This window comes from Erithacus rubecula, assembly GCF_903797595.1.
Source record: "Erithacus rubecula genome assembly, chromosome: 1".
Classification (NCBI taxonomy): domain Eukaryota; kingdom Metazoa; phylum Chordata; class Aves; order Passeriformes; family Muscicapidae; genus Erithacus; species Erithacus rubecula.
In genome coordinates this window covers 106941616-106962165 of record NC_136658.1, presented here as the reverse complement: position 1 = coordinate 106962165, position 20550 = coordinate 106941616, and the positions used below count along the sequence as shown (strand labels likewise).

General features: G+C 39.7%; 2 protein-coding genes across 2 annotated transcripts in view; both read left to right on the top strand.

Annotated features, from left to right (window-relative positions):
* Window positions 1-2709, top strand: part of TRAPPC10 (trafficking protein particle complex subunit 10) — a 37458-nt gene extending 34749 nt beyond the window's left edge. The window contains exon 23 of the mRNA XM_079305574.1: window positions 638-2709. Coding sequence (XP_079161700.1) covers window positions 638-876 — 239 coding nt within the window. The 3' untranslated portion in view covers window positions 877-2709. The remainder of the gene's footprint in view (window positions 1-637) is intronic.
* Window positions 2710-4972: 2263 nt separating this feature from the next.
* Window positions 4973-19656, top strand: PWP2 (PWP2 small subunit processome component). Its single transcript, XM_079321195.1, has 21 exons — window positions 4973-5053; window positions 5155-5267; window positions 5875-5969; window positions 6308-6407; window positions 6878-7021; window positions 7439-7574; window positions 8011-8231; window positions 8703-8846; window positions 9561-9631; window positions 10340-10476; window positions 11567-11715; window positions 12327-12474; window positions 13488-13638; window positions 13772-13952; window positions 14874-15021; window positions 15956-16064; window positions 16375-16440; window positions 16582-16800; window positions 17867-18017; window positions 19048-19122; window positions 19269-19656. Exons 1-21 carry the CDS (start codon window positions 5036-5038, stop codon window positions 19426-19428), a joined length of 2736 nt encoding a protein of 911 aa, XP_079177321.1. The 5' UTR covers window positions 4973-5035; the 3' UTR covers window positions 19429-19656.
* The last annotated feature ends 894 nt before the right edge of the window (window positions 19657-20550 follow it).

Sequence of the window (20550 nt, the reverse complement as noted above, 5' to 3'; positions counted from 1 at the left end):
CTTAATTGAAACTTGCTCTAATGGGAACTTTGAATTTGGGTTGCCACCTAAATCTCTGAGGAGGAATAATAAATGCATTGTTCTCTTAACAGTTCCTTTAAAGATTAGTATGCAAATCAGTTGTCACTGGATTTATAATGAAATGAAATCTGTTTGATAACCCTCTAATCCTGCAGTTCCATTTTCTCTAAATAGTGTCTTCCATTAGCTTTGAAATTTTTTCCCAGTTTTCAAGGGATTGAATGTGAAATAAAAGAACTGAAAATTTGGGGTGTTCTATTAGATGCAGTTTAAATCACCACAGCCATGTAGAGTATTTTTCTATACTGATAAATAGGCCCAGTGCTGCAGTGAGAATTCACTCAGAGAAGCAACATACCATTTGTCAATGGAGCTGCTGCCAGTGTGCATCCTTCTAGCTTGTGACAGATGTGAGGTCATGCTATTGAAATTTTCCTTTGGAACCAATGTAATTCACTCTGTTACATCTGCTGCTGGCCAGAAGTGTGCACCTCAGCAGAGATGATCAATAACTGTGAACATCAGTTCAGCTGACTGTCAGAGCTCTGAAATGACCTTTTAGAGTTAACTGCTAAAATAAAACTCCCATTTATTTTTTTGCTTTGTTTTCACACAGATAGCTGGATTGAGAACGATAACCTGTCTGTGGACAAGAATGTGGATGAGCAGGCTGACAGCAGCAGCATCAGGAGCAGGGGCAGCCTGCATTCCACAGCCAGCGGGGAGCACAAGGGCCTGCCCATGCCCCGGCTCCAGCCCTTCTCCCCGGGCCAGGTCTTCAACAGCAGCACAGGGATGCAAATCCTTGTCATTCCCAGCAAGGATGACCACGTTCTGGAGGTCAATGTCACGTGACAGCTCCGAGTGGAGACCAGGAACCCGTCAGGAACTGGATATGAAAGCACTTTATGGGATAATGACCTGCTCAGTCTTCGTTGCAGCATTAACTCCAAGGAGACCTGTGGCACCCGGCAGTACTGGCCATGGAAGCACCAGACAATTGTATCAATTTCAGTGTACAGTGAGGCTTGTGTCAGCTAGTTTATATTGCCACTTTAGTATGTTTTGTGTCAGCTATTGGGTTTTCTCCCTGCAGTCACATCCCTGCATCACAACAACCAACACAGGGCAACAAAAAGCAAAAAATCCAAATCTTTGGACCACTTCTTTATTTTTGTCAGGCAGCTGAAAGATTTGTTTCATGCTTCCTACATATTTTAGAATGTAGAGTTGGATGATGTAATTATCCAAATCTTGAATTTTTTATGTAATAATTTACAGGCTTTTCCACACACGTGCCAGAAACATAACAGAGCATACAATAAGACATTCACTGGTGTAACAGTTGCTTTTCTGGTTTGGTTTTATTTTGTTTGTTTGTTTGATCATTGTTAATTCCTGCCATTGCAATTTTATATTAAACTTCCATCATTTGCATACTTAGATGCATGGAAGAGCTACTGCTATAAACAATCTTAACTGAACAAAATTCCTTAATTTTCTGAGGCTTTCTCCTTCACAGAGTAGACACTGTGATGTCACATATTATATGATTTTTTTTTTTTGGGATGGGCTTTGGGTTATCCTCTTGCGTATTTCTTACCAAAGAAAGATACTGATAGAATTTAATAATAAATTATTTGGCTTATTTAGTTCCCAGATTAATTTCTTTTGTTACCATTTCCAAGTGGCTTGGTTTGCTGCCCCAATTTTTTAAGTTGGGGCAAAAATTTCAGTATGATGTGATACTTGAACAGTCAACCTTTCATCATAAAGGCTTAATGTAATTATTACTGATTAGAGGCCACACTTGTGCATTCATGATGAAAGAAGGAGGTTGGTTTGATACAGGAAAGCTTGCAGATGTAGAATAATCGTGAAGCAAAGTTAAAACATGTAACTTAAAGAATTTCATTATTTATATCTGAAATGTAAATACGAAAAATGTAAAAAAAAAAAAAAAGTGTAATTTTTGTGAATGTTGCAAATTCACCTGTGACTGGAAAAATTACAACTTCTTCTGATGTCCTGCTTCTGATATTGAAACTTGTGCATTTAATGTGAGAATGACCTTTTCTACTTGCAGATCTATAATGGTGCATTGTCAACAGACTCCACAGAGGAAACAGTCCCGTGACAAATACTTGTCAGCAGAACTAAAGTGAGGAGCTGCTCATTAGACAAATTAATTGTTATTATTTTATTTTCTTCTGCTAAATTACAAAGGGGAAATAAAGAACAAACCCTCTTTCCAAAAAGAACCACAAGCAAGTTGAAAAATAAATAGGCACCCTACACTGGCCTAAACATTTTACTTTAATTTTATTTTTTATTTAAAAATTCTAAATAGATGTATAAAGTAGACCTGCTAGCTGAAAATGTTCTATTATGCATCTTCTTTCTGTGAAGGAATGCCCCTTCTCTGTGGAAATCATACCATTTTACTCTGGATAAAACCCAAAGCATCATTTAGTGCGAATGACTGCTGGGATTCTTTGACTGGAAAAGGTAACAAGTTAGTGACTTTGACACTGCAGGTATTATTAATTCCATTTTCATGGTTTGCTATTAAATCATTTTTCACATTGTTCTGTAATATACTGTTAGATTAAACACATTGTACTAAGATTGTTTAATGAAATTGTAAGCGTTACAGTTCTAAATATACATGTTTTAAAAAGAAATCAACTTCTCTGCTGCTGTAAGTTCTCTTTGGTCTGGAGTGACTGCTTCATCTGTTTTAATCAAAGCTGCTTTTGTCTGCAAAATTCAGATTTGTTATCTGGTGTGCAATTATACACTCAAGGGAGACATTGATTATTTATTTCAGAGTTCTACAAGCCTGGAGGCACCACAGTATTCTACAAATCCAGCACACCCCTCCAGACTTTTCCTGCTATTATTTATACACAGAAATTCAGTGTTGGCAACCTCTCAGGTACAGCCCCTCTATTATGAATGGTTAATAATTTCCACAAAAGTTGTGTAATCCCAGCTGATTTCTGTGCATTCTCCAGGGAAGGGTTTTCACCTGGGCAGGGTCTTTTTTCCCTGTAGGTCTGACTTTAAGTATTACAATGGAGATAGTTCAGTTAAAGGGTACCTGGACCTGAGTCTTTTGCCAAGTTAGCAACATTTACATAGATATACATTCATATCTTGATTTACTGCATCCTTAAAGCTCATTAGTTCCAGCATATACATAACTAAGGGATGCTGCTCTCTGTACCACCAGTTAATTCTCCTTCCTTGCTGAATAGGCTTGAAAGTATACAAAGATCAGCCATCAAAAAACATCCTGACTTAATTTTGACAAATTACACATTTTGCAACACTGCTTTAACACCTGTGAGTGATTACATGAGGACCCAGTTGAAGGAGCTGGATTTAATGGTTGCTGTGCCTCAAACACCAATAACCATTCAGATGAAGATAGGGCAGCATCTTTCTGGTGCCAGTTTTGCTGTTCAGGTCCACAACCCCCAGTGCAGGTGCAGGAGTGGGGTCAAGGAACAGGCAAGACAAAGAGGGGGAAATTGAGACAACCAAGGACCCCAAAGCAGCCCGTGACACCTTTTGGAACTCTCCCTCAGCAGGTGGTGCACGCCCCAGTCTCACATGAGACATGAAGAATTCCCTTCCTGGGGAGAGATCTGGGTTTTCCAAATCTATTCTGAATGTACATAACCCGAGGAACTTTTTTTTCTGTGGGCTCCCATCCCCAAAGGATCAAGACTGTGACCATCTCTCTGACCAAGGGACATCAAAATGACAACACTCAAGTCTCATCACTAGATCCCATGGGTGGTGTTACATTCCCACTATCTTCTCTTACCCGTTCCTTCCCTTTCTTTTTCTTATGAATTTTCTTCATTATATTATTACACTTCTATTAAAAAGAATAAAACAGGCCACCAATATCCTTTCCACTGCAATTAAACTGCTTTAAAATAAACCTCCCACATCTATACACTGGGCACTCTGTGTTGTTCCACTCTAATGACAGAATCACTGAATATTCAGGGTGGAGGGAGCTCTGGAGATCACAAAATCCAACCCAGGGTCACCCAGAGCAGTGACACAGAACAGCCAGGTGGGTCTGGAATGTCTCCAGAGGGGGAACTCTGTGTCCACCTGGGCAGCTGTTCAGAGCTCTGCCACCTCCATGGAAAGAAATTCTTCCTCATCTTTGAGGTGGAACTTCTTGTGTTTTACTTTATAGCCATTGCTCCTAATCCTGGTGCTGGGCAGAGTCTGGCATCATCCTGTGACACCCGCCTGGGATATATTTAAATAGATCGATGAGATCTCTCAGCCCTCTCTTCTCCAGACTAAACAAGCCCAGCTCCCGCAGCCACCACAAGGCATTTACTAAGAAATATAAATACCGTGATATATTTACAAAAAATAAAAAAAATCAACAGCTCCCCCGGCTCCAGTGCTGCGGAGGGTGGTGGCGGCGGGGCTGTGGACGGGAAAGGGGACACAGAGCGGTGCCAATGACAGCCTGCGGCAGCACCTCCACCACCTACCTACCTACCTACCTACCTACCTACCTACCTACCTACCTACCTACCTACCTACCTACCTACCTACCTACCTACCTACCTACCTACCTACCTACCTACCTACCTACCTACCTACCTACCTACCTTCCCTCCCTACCCCCCTCCCTACCCCCCTCCCTACCTGATACTGAGGCAAGTGCGGATCCCGGCCCAGTGCCCGCCCCTCCGCTCCCGGCTCTCAGCGCCGCCCTCACACCCGCCCGCCCTCCCTCAGCGCCGCCCCTCGGCCCCGCCCCTCGGCCCCGCCCCTCGGCCCCGCCCCTCGGCCCCGCCCCTCGGCCCCGCCCCTCGGCCCCGCCCCTCGGCCCCGCCCCTCGGCCCCGCCCCTCGGCCCCGCCCCTCGGCCCCGCCCCTCGGCCCCGCCCCTAGGCCCCGCCCCTCGGCCCCGCCCCTCGGCCCCGCCCCTCGGCCCCGCCCCTCGGCCGCGCTCCGCACGTGTGGCCGCCATGCGCTTCGCGTACCGGGTGAGCGCGGGCCGGGGGGCGGCCCCCGATCCCTTCCCCATCTCCCCATCATCTCCCCCGACCCCCAGCCCCTCTAACTCTGCCCCTTCCTGCCCCCGCAGTTCTCCGGCCTGCTGGGCACCGTGTACCGCCGCGGCAACCTCAGCTTCACCCGCGATGGTAACTCGCTGATCAGCCCCGTCGGCAACAGGATCTCCCTCTTCGACCTCAAGAAGTGAGAGCGGGGAAGGGCCTGGCGCTGCCAGCGCGGGGGTTTCGGGGGGAATAAAGCTCTCTGGAGGTTTTGGAGCACAACCCGTGGGGCTCCCCGGGGTGCTCGGCCTGCCAAAATATCCTGGAAAGAATCTGCTTTAGGATTAAAAGGTAGAGGCCCGCCTAGTGGGATAGCTGTCACGGTGGTGTGTGGGTACACCCATGTGGAGAATAGCCGAGGAATTATGTAAAGGTGTATTTCAGAGGGGAAAAAAAATGAGAAAGAGATTTATTTTTGATTTAGTTGTATGGTTTCTTTGTGTGCTTCTCTCTTGTATATAACAAATGTTAGAGCATCGTCAGCGTCTCCTGTGCCTGCATTCAGGCAGGAGCCTGTCTCTTATGCAGAGTTACCATCCTGGCCTGGAAGGACCATCGAGTCCAACTCCTGCCCCTGCACAGAACAACCCAGCACTTCTTCATGGGATTGTGACAGCTAAAGAAAGTTGTGGGGGTTTGACATCCAAATTATGTCTGTTTTCTTCACAGGTATCAAGGCATATTTCACTGAGATTGAAAGTGTTCTTCCTGCATTGTTCCCGTTTTACTGTTCTGTGTTTTTGTTGCAGTAACAAGTGTGAGACATTGCCCTTGGCAACACGGCTCAATATTGTGTGTGTGGGGCTCTCTCCAGATGGAAGCCTTGCCATTCTAGTTGATGAAGGTACTTGCACAAACAGATGTCTGTTTTGTAAAAGAATTCGGTAAAAATGCAGCCTTGAGAGGAGAAAATCTGTATTGTTAGGTGTTCGACCTTAACACTAAATTAAAATGACATTCGAATTTTTGGGGAAGGTATCTTTATTTACAGAACTTAAAAATAACTTGTTTACAGAATTTGGATAGTGTCTCATAATTTGAATTGCATTTTTTAATTTTAATGATATTAAGCACACTGTCTTGAAAAGTTTTCCCCCCTCATCTTTAAGAAAAGGTTTGCTAGGGTTATGATTTCTTCGGGAACTCAATTATTCTCGTGCTCCTTTTTTTCTGCCCTTACAGAGGGAGCTGCCTTGCTTGTGAGTTTGATTGGGAAGTGTGTGATACACCAGTTTTATTTTCACAAGCCAGTTCACAGTGTCAGCTTTTCCCCTGATGGCAAGTAAGTAAAGAGTGCATGCTTTAGAACAAAACAGCCAGAATTGCCCCTAGAATAAACTAGTTGTGATTATGAAGACATCCTAATCAATCTGTGAATGTTTCCTATGCAGGGGAGATTTTGAGCTGATCAGAGTCACTTTATCTGTGAACCTGAGAGGGCTAGAAAAGAAAAGCAAAGGCTTGGAAATAGAATTGGGTGTTCAGACTTTTCATTCTGAGACTTGGAGAATAAGAATTTCATTATTCAACTTCAGTGATTTTTTACTTTTCTCTTTTATAATGCTGAAGTGGGGGGTAATTTCAATCTGCAAATACTTTGTTTTTTGTTCAAAAGCAATCAATTTTTATAGTTTTAGTAGTGCAGGAACCATTTAATTATTGTATTGTATCATTGTATTGCAGTATGTACTGAACAGTTGTTTGCTTTATCAACTTTGTGTGCAATTATGTCTTTTCCCCCTTTTATGCCAGGAAATTTGTGGTTACAAAAGACAATCTTGCTTATCTCTACCATGCTCCTGGGAAGAAAAGAGAGTTTAATGCATTTGTTCTGGACAAAACCTACTATGGCCCATATGATGAAACAACTTGCATTGACTGGACAGATGACTCCAGGTGAGTTGTTAAACTGAAGCACTGTCTGACTGCACATGTTGATGTTTGAATGCACATTGCAGTCCCATTTTCTTTCCTCTGAAGTATTGTACTAGCTTTAAAAATTCTGCCTTTAATTAGAAAATATAATTAGGCAGACTAGAAAGTATAAAAAATGCATATATTGGGGATCGAGAGTGGATTCTTGCTTGAAAATGCATAGTAATTCATAAAAGGAGCATATCTTAGCAATGTGAGTGTGGTTGACCTTTTAAATGTTTTTAAACCTTTCTGCCTCTGCTACAGTCACCACCCTCAGCTTACCAACTCTGTTTGTAAAATAAAGTGGTGACTGGTAGATTTGAGCTCAATATTCTCCATCCAGTGAAGAGTTTTTCAGTCCAGTGTTCCAACTGGAACCTGCCTTTTCTTTTGCAGGTGCTTTGCAGTGGGGAGCAAGGACATGTCTACGTGGGTGTTTGGAGCAGAACGATGGGCAAACTTGATCTACTACTCTCTTGGAGGCCATAAGGATGTCATAGTAGCTTGCTTTTTTGAAGAGAACAGCCTAGATGTATGTATAATAATACAACATGCTTAAATTTTAATATTAAAGGAGCTGAAGCAGAATCTTATCTGTAGGTGACTGTTTTGACAGTATCTCAGAATTTAGAATCTGCAGAAGTGTCTCTTGATTGCTCTGCCATAATTGTGTGTTTAAATTTGCCCCTTCAAAACATTGTAGCTTTAAATATGAAACAATTATTTAGCTTAGCAGTAATGCTAACTGGTATTCAAGTTGCCTTTGGTCCTTGCAAAACTTTTCAGAGGGCAGGCAAAATAATTTACCAGTTCTCAAGACAAGTAAAATTTCCAGTTCAAAGTACCTTGGACTATATCCTGAGAATAGAATGCCCACTTGATAACCCTTCTGCAAGTCCACATTCATGTTTTTGCAGAGCACAGAGCATGGGTATTGGAAAATAATAATTTGTGTGTTTGTATTCTAGCTGTACACAATTAGCCAGGATGCAGCTCTGTGTGTGTGGCAGTGTGACACTGAGCTGGATGGTTTGAAGCCCATGCCCCCTAAGGATGCAGCAAAGGAAAAGAAGGCAGCAGAAGATGATGAAGAGCTGCTTGAAGAGCCAAAGGGTGAAGAAATTCATGGGAAAGCTGATCCAAGTGAACAAGAGACTAGAAATAAAGTTAAATATTCACGTGTTGCGAAGTAAGTGGTTTTCAGTTATCAAAAGTCAAAGTTCTAATGGGGATTTATTGTACTGGGCTCTTCTTTTCATCTGTTATAACTTATTCAAAGCAGTATAAAACTGTCCAGAATTTAGAAATTTACTGCAGATCCCATTTTAAGTAGTTCTGATAGAACTCCTGTGTGTCTACCTTGATTATATGATGTGTGCTACCTTTCACCTTCAGAATAATAGCTGTTTTTTTAACAATGTAAGAAATACTGACTCACTGTGTTAATTTTTGGAACTCAGAAAGTGTAAGTGGGATCTTTATTGCTGTGCTCTCTCAAAGTCTTGAGGCTTTGATTTGTTGCCAGAAGGGGTTGGTTGACTTCAGGAGATGACATAAAGGTGGCTCATCAGCCTCTTTGCTGAGCTGCTTAGAGATGCATCTCTAACAACAACATATTGTTCTTTAATATTCACCTTTTATTTTATTTCTTGGGTGCCAGGTATTTTTTCAATAAAGAGGGAGATTTTAATAACCTGACAGCTGCAGCCTATCACAAGAAAACACACCTTTTAGTCACTGGTTTTGCCTCTGGAATCTTTCACCTCCACGAGCTTCCAGATTTCAATCTGATCCACTCCTTGAGGTGAGGTTTGGGGTTGTCACTATATTTGGTTTGGATTTTGTGGGGGAAGGGAAGGGGGTTTCATGTTTGTTTAACTGAAAACACATCATGTTAAGTTGTGAAGGATGAATAAAAAGAGCACAAAAATCTTAAAACATGACCGTCTATTTAATGCTGCAATTTCTGTAAAGGCAAAATCATAAATTTGTGTAGTAAACACCATATAATTCCACTCCTTATTTTGGAAAAGTGAGGTCTAAATAAGGAATCTACTCAGGACTCATGGTTATTGGCTATAGACTTCTTTAACTGTGTTCATTTAAATATTTTCAGTTTCTTTGTAGAAAATATTAGCTGGAAAGTTTTGCATATGTAAAGTTATCTGTAAATTGTGTCTAAATTGAGAAATCAAATCAGTTTCTTTTCCATAGCTGTAGGATGCCTGCTAAACAATTTCCATGTACAAAACCCCCTGTTTTATTTTCTTAAACTTGGGTAGTTTTACTCTGTGTTGGCAAGCACATCTTTGGATTGCAGGTACTCTGCCTTCCTTCTGAATAAGGAATATTTGATGGTTTGGAGTGGAATAAAGGAATTAATCTTGTGATTTTTGATGTTGCAGTGGTACAGAAATTCAGTAGAACAATCAAACAATTTGCATGAACAGCATTAATAAATATTAGACTTGAAGTTTTATCACACAAGTTTGTTTATTGGTTAATTCTCTTACTTCAGTATTTCAGACCAAAGGGTAGCTTCTATTTCTATCAACTGCACTGGTGACTGGATTGCTTTTGGATGTTCAGGTTTGTCAGGTTTTTTTTATTCTGTATTCATGGGAAAAATAAGGAATGTGGTGGGCATGAGGCCCAAATTCCTCTTGCTGATTTTGACTCCAAAGGTTAAATAATTGATAGTCTCATATCTGTGGTATCTAGGTATAGTAAAGCAGCTATCACTGATGGATCTCTCACAGAATACTGATAATTCAGGAAAGTATTTTGCTGATACAGGAAAAAAAAAAAAGTATTTTATATAGGAAAGCTCTAACAGAGCTAGAGTTAGGGAGAGCCCATATCCATTGTAGTTAATTTCTGCATTCATTATGGGATGTTCTCTCTTCTTCTGCCACGTGTTGCCATTTTACAAACTTGCCTGGATGTTCCATCATTCCCACCCTGCCCATAATGGTTTGCATGAAACCCAGAATTTTCTAAGTAGCCCTGCTTTTCTTTCTCATTTATCAACTGGTTGATACCATTGCTGTTGTAGTATTAAAAACATTATTCCAAGTTACAGCTCATGGAGGAAAATTTTGGAAAAATTGCCTTGAAGTTGTAAAAGGAAAAAGCTCTTATTAGAACTGAAAGATGCAGAATTCAGCCTGTTTTTTTTTTTTTTTTGCAGAAATTAACCTTTGGGGTTTTTATACCCACTTGGCACTGTGTGTTTTGTGGCTTGCAGTAGCAGGGTCATTGTGTTGATAATTGTGGTTAATCCTGCTGTGCTTACAGGTCTGGGTCAGCTCCTGGTGTGGGAATGGCAGAGTGAGTCCTACGTGCTGAAGCAGCAGGGCCATTTCAACAGCATGGTTTCCTTGGCATATTCTCCAGATGGACAGTACATAGTCACTGGAGGGGAGGATGGCAAGGTAAATGAGACACTATTGCTGGAATATCAACTTTTAGTAATGTACTAAAAAAGCAGCTTGACTTCCCATTTTATGTAGAAAGCTTTGTTACTGTAGCTAGTACTTGTTTTTCTTATTAAAAAGTCATACATTTTTATCCTCTCTTCCCTGAAATGTTTTGATTTTTCTCTCTATTTTGCTTTGTTATTGCCTGTGGCTGCAAATTGCATCACTTATGCTTTCAAGCAGATAGTTTTTAAATTATTATAGGTCCAGTCACCATAAGCACAAAAATATCTAATTCATTAAGTGTTCATTTATTTGTGGTTCCGTGATATTTTGGGATGGACTTCAGCCACCCAACTTCTTGCCTTTTAATAGTTGTTTTTCAATATTAAATTAATTTCTAATTATTTATAAAAAGTGTATTCTTTTTAGAAATGTACCATTCCAGAAGCTTGTTATTTAAAAGAAAAATTAACTTCTCATGGATGACTTGCATTGAAATGATAGGCTGTGTGTGCAGGTACTTTTAGTTTAAAAGAGGTCTTGCCACAATGTCTTGGCACAAAAATGGGACAACAGTAGTAGCTTTTGATTTCCTATCAAAACTTTTAAATGTCAGAGAAAGATCTGCCACTTCATGGTTTCTGCCATTCAAGACAAAAATTAGCCAAAACCCAGAAGTCTCAAAACTGCAGAAAGCTAAATGCATAACAATTTGCTCAGGGGAAAAAAAACCCAAACAACTCAACTGCAATATCATCTCAATTGTAACTTCTGTAATGGCTTTAGAGTTGGTTTTGAATTTGGCACCTGTCTTATTTGACAGTATTAGCTTGGAAGCTCCAGATGCTCACCAAGTGTAACTTTCCTTTAACAGTAACTTTGTTTCAACTTTGTGTCTCTCTCCACTTGGATTTTATGTTGCAAATTGTATTAAGAGGTTTAATGATAAACTATGGCCTCTTGACTGCTATTGCTGAAAATCTTTTATGCCATTGGAGAGTTCTAGATTTAGGTTTTCTTTACTCTGCTGCTGCCTTTCCTTTATTTTCTCTCTTTACTGACGATGGAGATTCTAAGCATTCTTTTTTTGTCTGTCCTGCAGGTGAAAGTGTGGAACACTTCAAGCAGCTTTTGTTTTGTCACCTTTACAGAACACAACAGTGGTGTAACTGCTGTAACTTTCACTTCCACTGGTTACGTTGTTCTGAGTGCTTCCCTCGATGGAACAGTGCGTGCCTTTGATCTGCACAGGTAACTCTGCATGAAAGCTTTTGTCTCTCATTTAGTCCTCAGCTTTCACACTCCCCCCAAAACAAAGCAACTTCTGATTGCTTGTTTGGAGTCTCATAAAGGTGAGCAGCACTGCCTTACTGGCTTGGTTCAGCCTTTGATTTAAATTTAGGTAGTAATTAGGAATGCTGTTAGTCCATCGAGTTTCTGTGAAGAAAATTCTGGAAGAATTTCCTCAGAGAAGCTGGAAATGCAGGAAGATCATTGTCTTGCTGTACTCAAATGGGGAGAAGGCATCTGCCTAAGAACACTTTCCATAGTATAATACAGCTATGCACAGAACTGGGTGTGTAAACAAGCCCATGTTTCTAAAACATGTACACATGCTATTTAATAGAAAAAAGCTCCTCAGAGTATTTCTGTCTCCTATTTCTGCTGAGTTTTTCATACTTCTTTTCAATCTTGTACTCATGCTGAGGCATCACATCTAATTTTACACCAACAATATTTTTTCTGTACATAGCTTAGAAGTCTTTACAAAAAAGAATGGACTCCTTTTGTAAATAAACTTGTTGAACACAGGTTGAAATCTGCCTAAAATGTTCTCATCATTTCTTCTCACCTCGTCACAGGTACCGGAATTTCCGTACCTTTACATCTCCACGACCAAGTCAGTTCTCCTGTTTAGCTGTGGATTCCAGTGGTGAGATTGTGGCAGCTGGTTCCCAGGATTCCTTTGAAATATTCATCTGGTCAATGCAGAGTGGGAGGCTGCTGGATGTAAGGACCCACAGTGTTGGGAGGGCTCCACACACTGTGGAGTGTGGTGGTACTCAGTAATTTTGGGATTAGTCAGGGGGTTTCAGTACAACATGAAGTGTTTTCTTATATTTATATTCAAAAACTGGAGCTACACTATGTTGCTCTCAGTATTTTTTTTATTCATTGCATGGAGATCACCTTGAATTTGTGTGGGAAATAGTTTTTTTAAGATTTTGAGTAATAAACTATTTCTTGTGATGAAGTAACACCAGTATTGATGAGCTGTATACATGGGCACAAGAGTCTTTTCCTCCTTGTTCACAGATATTCTTTTCCACATATTTTCTGCAGGTGATGAAGAAATTTTAATTGCTGTATTAAGACTGATAGAGATTTTATGAAGGGTTTTGCTGGAGCAGAGCAGGGGCATGATTTTTCAATTCTTAAGCATTCCTATACATCTTATACAAGTAGAAGAGCTCAGTGATTCATGTATTTGATTTGGCACAGGATATACCTGGATCTCCAGAGTTTTGAGTTTAGTTTCTTTCTTTGGTATTTTTTTGAGGAGTGGAGCTCCATGAAATTAAAATCTCTGTTACTCTTATTCTCAGTTTTTATTTTTGTTTTTATTGTTTTTTAATTTTTTTATTTTTGGTTTTATTCTGAAGTGTTACCAGCTGCAGGAGATACTGAATTCTCAGAGCAATTACTTGTTTTTTTCATAGCTTGTCTGATTGTTTTGAAAGGAGGGAGGAAAATGGCACACTGCATTCCTAAAGTGTGTGCATAGGAGTAATTTTAGATGCCTGTATACTGGTAGCACATCAGAGAATTTTTTTAAAACTTGTGAAAATACAAAATTGAGAATCACTGATGTGTATCATGCCCTGTGTCCAAAAGTGATCTCAAACATATGTGGACAAGTCAGGCATGTTTTATTGGCTATATCTGGAGTTTACTGAATGCAGACTACACAGATTTCAGTTTCTTTCACCTAATTCCAGGTGATTTTTTTCTTCTTTTCTTAGGTCTTAGCAGGTCACGAGGGTCCCATCAGCAGCTTGTCCTTTAATCCAATGAAGTGTGTTCTAGCCAGTGCCTCTTGGGATAAGACTGTCAAATTATGGGATATGTTGGATAGCTGGAGAACTAAGGAGACATTTATGATGAACTCAGATGGTAATTTGTTTTATTTTTCATCTTATATCAAATATAAAAATACTATGAAAAATATGTCAATAAGATCTTAGAAAAAATAAGGGTGTTTTCTTAGAAAAGCATCTGACTGCATTTTGAATTGTTATTGTCACAGTTCTGGTTGTTGCCTTCCGTCCTGATGGCAAGGAGCTGGCAGTTGCTGCTTTGAATGGGCAGATAACGTTCTGGGATCATGAAAGTGCAGTGCAGACTGGCTCCATCGAGGGCAGGCACGACCTCCAGATGGGCAGGAAGGAGCTGGATAAGATAACAGCCAAGCAGGCAGCCAAGGGCAAGTACGTGCAGGGGGCTGCAGGGACACGAGGGTGCCACTGGGTTACTTCTGAATTGTCTATTCGTTTGTTTTCTGCATGAAGATTTCAGAGTGCATCTGCTGTTCACTTATTTCTGATGCTGGATTTTAAAAGCCTGCCTGACATTTAGATACCTCCCTTTTGTAGTTGGCTGTGTTCTCTTACTGATCAGCATCATTCTGAGCACGTGTTCTTTCTCATAACTTTCATAAAGTTCATAACTTTCTCAGTTATGAACTGGGGTTGCCAACATAATATTAAGTTCTCAGGCCAAGTAGTTAATTTGTCATGGGTTAAGTTTTTAAGTAGATACCTTCCTACAGAAATACTACCATACAACCATTAGTATGTACAAACTATTATGTTTTTTAAAGAATATAATTAAAGTGTGGGGTTTATTACCTGTTGCTATGCAACTTAAAGGCAAGTTGAATTTCTGTGCTCTCAGAAAGTATATCAAAATGTTTTATTCTTCTCTTTCCCCCTCCTTTTTTTTCATATTGCTTTCAGTTAAAACAAATAAAAAAATTTTTTTTTGAAAGAAAGCAGTATTTTTTACTGGTGAGCTCTCAACCACTTCTTTCAAAAATGCCATGGCATTGGTTTTTCTGTAGCTCTTCTGACTGTTTTTTAATGTTGTGCATGGTGTAGTTGAGAGCTCATTGACTGAGGTGTGTCTCAGATTCAGAAGTATTTCATAAAGCTGTTGAAGTTCTGAATTATCTGTGATTCATAGTAAGGCACCAAATGCTTTGTATTAAATTTGTGTGTAAAGTACACAACGTGAATGAAGAGCTCCACTTTTTCCATGGAGTGGTTATTTTGAGTCTTCACATTGTACTCATGTCTTCTAGCTCAGATGTGACAGTGAAACTAAACTGCTTTCTCTTTTTTTTGTACCAGATCTTTTACAACTCTGTGCTACTCAGCAGATGGTCAATCTATTCTGGCAGGTGGATTGTCAAAATTTGTCTGTATATATAATGTCAAGGAACAGATTCTTATGAAAAAATTCGAAATTTCATGCAACCATTCTTTAGATGCAATGGAGGTATGTGAGCACAGGAGTCTTTTTTTCATTTCCTCACCCCCACAGGACTTGGGTTTTGGCATAACATCTCATTAAGAGTGATTCATGAATGTTTTTTTTTAAGAATGGGTTTATTTTTGTGCAAGAGAGGGGGAAGGAAATGTTCCTCTTGGAACAGAATTAATTCCTGAAACTCTTGCCAGATTTGTAGTGTGCTTGTGTTGAATGGGCACAACTCTCAAGCATACTAAGTTAGTTGGCACTAGACTTAAAATGGAAGTGAAAATATAAATTACCATAATTTTGTACTAAGCTAACTCCCTGGGTGTCAGTTTGTGTTGGCAAAGAATTTAAGGTGGGGTTTTTTTTTGTGGACATAGAACAACATCACTGACTTTTATAAAGTCTCTCTTTCTGAATATTCCAAATGCCAAATTAAATTCCTTCAAAAGTAAAATGAATGATGAAAAACATCAGAAGGAAAAAAAATCCAGTAACCCTTTTCACCATCCCTTTACCAGGAAGAATGATTATAGTTCCTTTGTTCATGTCAGGCTGTATCTGACTGTGATGCCAAATATCCTTCTTTATCAGCAATGGTTTATGAGCTGGTGTAGTTCAACATTTGGGTGAAAGAAAGTGAACCAGCTGAAACAGAATCCTGGAGGGGATGGGTATTTAGAAAGGAGTATTTAGAAATTTAGGAGGTCCCTAAAATCTCACATTGTGAAGTCCCTAAAATCTCATTTGCAGTGTTCTGGCCACACAGCCCTTGCATTAGCACAGTGCAGTTATGCACCCTGCAGGGCAGAAAGAGCAGGGCTGCAGTGAGGAAGCAAACAGTTCATCTCTGGAGTAGAACAGAGTTATAATTATGTGAAACCACAGTCTAAACTGAGCTCTGCTGTTTGAGAAGAGATTCAGTGCAGTGAATGGAACTTGCCTGTTTTTCCAGGAATACTTAGATCGGAGGAAAATGACTGAATTTGGCAGCATGGCTCTGATTGATGAAGGGGGTGGAGGTGACGAAGGTGTTGCCATCCCTCTTCCTGGTGTAAAAAGAGGTATGGCTTTGCTGTGTTGTTTCTGCTTTTATGTGCATCAGAATCTTTGGCACAGATAAGAAGGGTTTGACTTGTTGAGCTCAGTTTTGACATCAGGATTACAAAATTTGGTCCCATCACTTAAGGTGTAGTGGACTACTCTTGGACATGGACTGTGCCTTCCTTACCTTTAATTCTACCAGGTTTTACCATGCTGCACATTATTCAATGGTAACATCATAGTTTCAATGGTAACATCATAGTCAGAGCTGATAACTAAACTGTGAATTTGTGGTGAGTATGTTAAATCATGTCTAAATTTCTCTTTTAGGTGACATGAGCTATCGACACTTTAAACCAGAAATAAGGGTGACTTGTGTGCGATTCTGCCCTACAGGTTGGTCTCAACAATTAATTTAAGATTTTTTTTACTCCATATAAAACATACAAAAAAGAGTATTGGAGAATTATCATTACTCTACTGTTCCCATTCTAGAACTCCTCTCTTTTTTGTTAAATATTGTTACTTTTCTTGTAGGACGAAGCTGGGCAGCCACCACCACAGAGGGTTTGCTGCTCTATTCACTGGACTCTGGGGTAATTTTTGATCCTTTTGAGCTGGATATTGATGTCACACCCAGCAATATACGCAAAACGCTGAGTCAGAAGGAGTTCACTCTGGCTATTGTCATGGCCTTCAAGCTGAATGAAAAGAAATTAATTCAGGAGGTCATAGAGGCTGTCCCTAGCAATGAAGGTGAGTGGATCTTCCATGAAACTGGGCTGAGCTATCTGCAAACACATATGCAAGCCAGAATAAGTTGAGGTGGAAAAGTAGACTTAAGTGTTAATTTATGTTTTGATTTTACCAATCTACTTCATGCTCATTTAGTGAGCATGGAATTTGGTCAGGCCTAGATGTGCAGGCAGAGCTTTTGGATGTCATTTCTCAGAAGCAGCTGTTGTTGGAATGGCACATCAAGTTTAACCTAAGCACTGTGCCTGTGTGATGAAAACCATTAACCAGTAACCAGGATGTCATCAGCAGTGTGAGGAAAGTGATGAATCTTGTCTGTTGAGCACTTGTGGCACCGTATCAGGAGCACTGTGCCTAGTTCTGGGACTGACAGCACAAGAAAAGACATTGATTCTCCAGAACATCTGGTGGAGGGCTTAGAAAATGATTGGAAAGCCAGAGTACAACTGAGGAGAGGCTGTTGCAATCCAGTGTTAGCAGGATGATTGTGTGCCTGTTTCTTTAGCAAAAGCTATTTTTGAGAGTGTATTATTATAATGAGGTAATTTAGTTATATGTGAGATTATTTTGGGTGCTTCTAAATTGTGTTTCTTTGTGCTGTGCAGTTGCTAACAGCTTTCAGACACTTCCTGTGTGGGCAGGTGACTTTGCTGACTTTTCAAGTATCACTTCATGCCTGGTTGTTGTGCATAACTAGTTCCACTGAATACAGAAATGTGAATGAAGTCAGAAGCAGCAACAATAAAGTCTGTTTCTTAAGAAAAGAGGAGGAAAGGGTGGAAGTAAAAATTCTGAAGGAGAGCTGCTGGGGAGAGTTCTCTGCTAGGAGGAAGAACTTGGAGAGCAGTTAATTTCTTGCAGTAGTGTTTGAAAGGTTCAAAGAAGGAACATTTGTCCCCTGAGAGATGGTGGTACTGTACTCTGAAATACTGCACTATATACCCACCACATGCCAAAATGCTGCTTTCTTCTCCTTCCCCTTATGCTTTCCTGTGGTCTCTTATGTTATTCCAAGTAGTAACTCAACTCTATTGAATGTTTATGGGCTTTTTTCCTTTTTGCACAGTTGATGTTGTCTGCTCATCACTGCCAGACCTGTATGTGGAGAAGTTACTGGAGTTCCTGGCCTCTGCATTTGAGACCTCTTGTCACTTGGAGTTCTATCTTATTTGGGCTCATAAGTTGCTTATGCTGCATGGACAGAAGCTGAAAACAAAGTGAGATCCCATGAAAATCAAAATGCTGACAAGGATATTAAAATTAAAAACCTGTTAGTTCAAGGCTTTTACTTAACAATTACTGACATTCTAGATAATGTCTGGAATTAAAACTCTTCAGTTTCACAACTTCTGTAGTAATGATAAAAGTTACAGTTTTGATCTTAAAGGTCTAAAAATATTCTAAAAAGTGTGTATGACAGAATTGGAACACATTGCTGGATTTGAGAAGATATATTGCAGAAATATTTTTCAAATGCAACAAATGAAAAATTTGCTTGAGTTGTTTAGACAGTAACTGCATAGTGATTTCAAGAGTGATAGTAAGATTTTGGCAATTGTGTTTTTAAACAGTTATGCACCTTAAATGTAACTGAAAGGTGATATGCAGGTATTGATTGCATTTTTACAGACTTAGCTTGTGATTGTAGCTGGGTAGTACCCTGCCTTCCTACAGAGTACTTCACAACTGCACTGGCCTGGTCTGTGGATTATATTCAGTCCACCCCTAATAGGGAATTTTTGGACTTCTAGGAACAAAACCAGGCAAATGTACAAATTTAAAATAGTGAGCGGTAATCTGAGAAGGAGTCCTGCAGTTTAAAAAACAGTTCATTGTGTAACTCTTTCCTTGCTTTAACATAGGTATTAATGTTTTAGTTATTGAAATGGCTGGAACAAAAATCTCTCCTTTTGTTCCTGTTAAAATAGAAGACAATTTAAAACAAATTTCCCCTTGTTCAGGAAGTCTTGTAGTATCTGAAAGGAACTGTCATTGCTGCAGCAAGCAGAATTAGCTCTTCAAGATGTAGTTGGACATTAGAAAAAATATTTTTAAAAATATATTATTTGTATTGAGTGTAATCATTGTGGACAGAGTCAAAAGCAGAGAGCTTTTGTTTCTTTAGGATTATCTTAAAAAGTTGACATAGAAGTTGTATGCTTGTTAAAATCTTGAGAGTGTAGAAAAGTCCTAGATTTCCATATGTAATATGAACTGCACTGCAAATTGCTTGTTTTCTCCACCAAGGTCAGTGAAGCTGCTCCCTGTGATTCAGTTCCTTCAGAAGAGCATCCAGCGTCACTTTGAAGATGTTTCAAAACTGTATGTATTGTTACATTTGAAAGTTCAAATCAAAAACCTGGAGTGATTTGGGGGGTGATAGTGTGCTGTTGAGACTTTTGAGAGTCTTCTTTTAGAGTTGTTTTTATTTTAGGAGGAAAACAGCATTTTCCTGTTTATTTTTACAGCTGTGAGTGGAACATCTACAACATCAAATACGCCTTGGCCATTTCACAGCAGCGGGGCACGAAACGTCTGGCAGAGGAAACAGCAGGGGATGAAGAAGAATTGGATTCTGACAGTGATTATCTTATGCAAGAGGCTCATAAGGATAACTTGAGTTCCTAATTACTCTTTGTCAGAGGGAGAAAACCTCAGACAGTATTTTATGCAGTGGTATTCACTGAGAATGAGTGGCCCTCATAGTGGCATCAGTTCCTATCAGTGTGATGGAGTTCTGTGGGAGGTAGGGATGGAAATGTGGGATATGCCATGGATGGCACTTTGCCTGTTTCCTCTACTGTTTGGCTGTAAACTTGACAATATAGATTTCTTGATTAACTGATTTCTTTTTTTTTAAATAATTCCTGATTTCTAGTAAGAAAAGAAAAAAGTGTTCTTAGTGAAGTTAGAAGTATGACTAGAAGAAGTTTCTTCTTTATTAAAAATGCCTTGCATATTAAGTGAATTTTATAGTGCAGGCTTGTCTGTGCTGGACTCTGAATTTTAAAAAGGATAAAAGAATTTTAAATGTACTGGTCTCAACTTGTTTTAAATGTTGTTTTACTTGGATTTAATATGTACATATTTCTGGAACATTGTTTTCTTACTTCTGTAACCTCCAAATGTGATGAGATTTCAATAACAAGGAGAAATGAGGACCCATATCAGAAAGTATTGGAGAAAATTTACAGGGCTTTACAACTTGTGTCGAGGTTTGATTGACAGTTTTGAGATACTGTAGTAAAAATTTGTTTGGACATTACCAACTCAATAATGTAACTTAAACTGTAAGAGAATGTGTTAAAAATATCATGGCTTTTTGTTTTTGTTTCTTGGGGTTTTTTTATGAGAGCCCTTTCTTGTCTTTTTTTTTTAATGTTGTTTATTAACACATTAAAACCTGAAACTTTTGATTCCCTCTGTTTTTGTGAATTGATGGGAGAACTGGCTAGTAAGAGTGGGGACCTGAATACAAAGAATTGGGTCTGTCCTTGTAATACTTTCAAGCCACGTGCTGAAAGGGCTGCAGATATCACCAATGATCCAGAATTGATTTCCTCAGCATATTCTGCTCTTCTGGATTTTCTGGCCACTTTTCACTGTTGGAATAGACAAGAGGTATGATTAAAAGTAACTGCAGTGGGGTCCCCCCTCAGTCCCTTCCAGGCTGAATAGTCCAAGTTCTCCCAAGGCTTCTCCTCAATGCCTTCACCATCTTCTCTGCCCTCCTCTGGACAGCCTGATAGT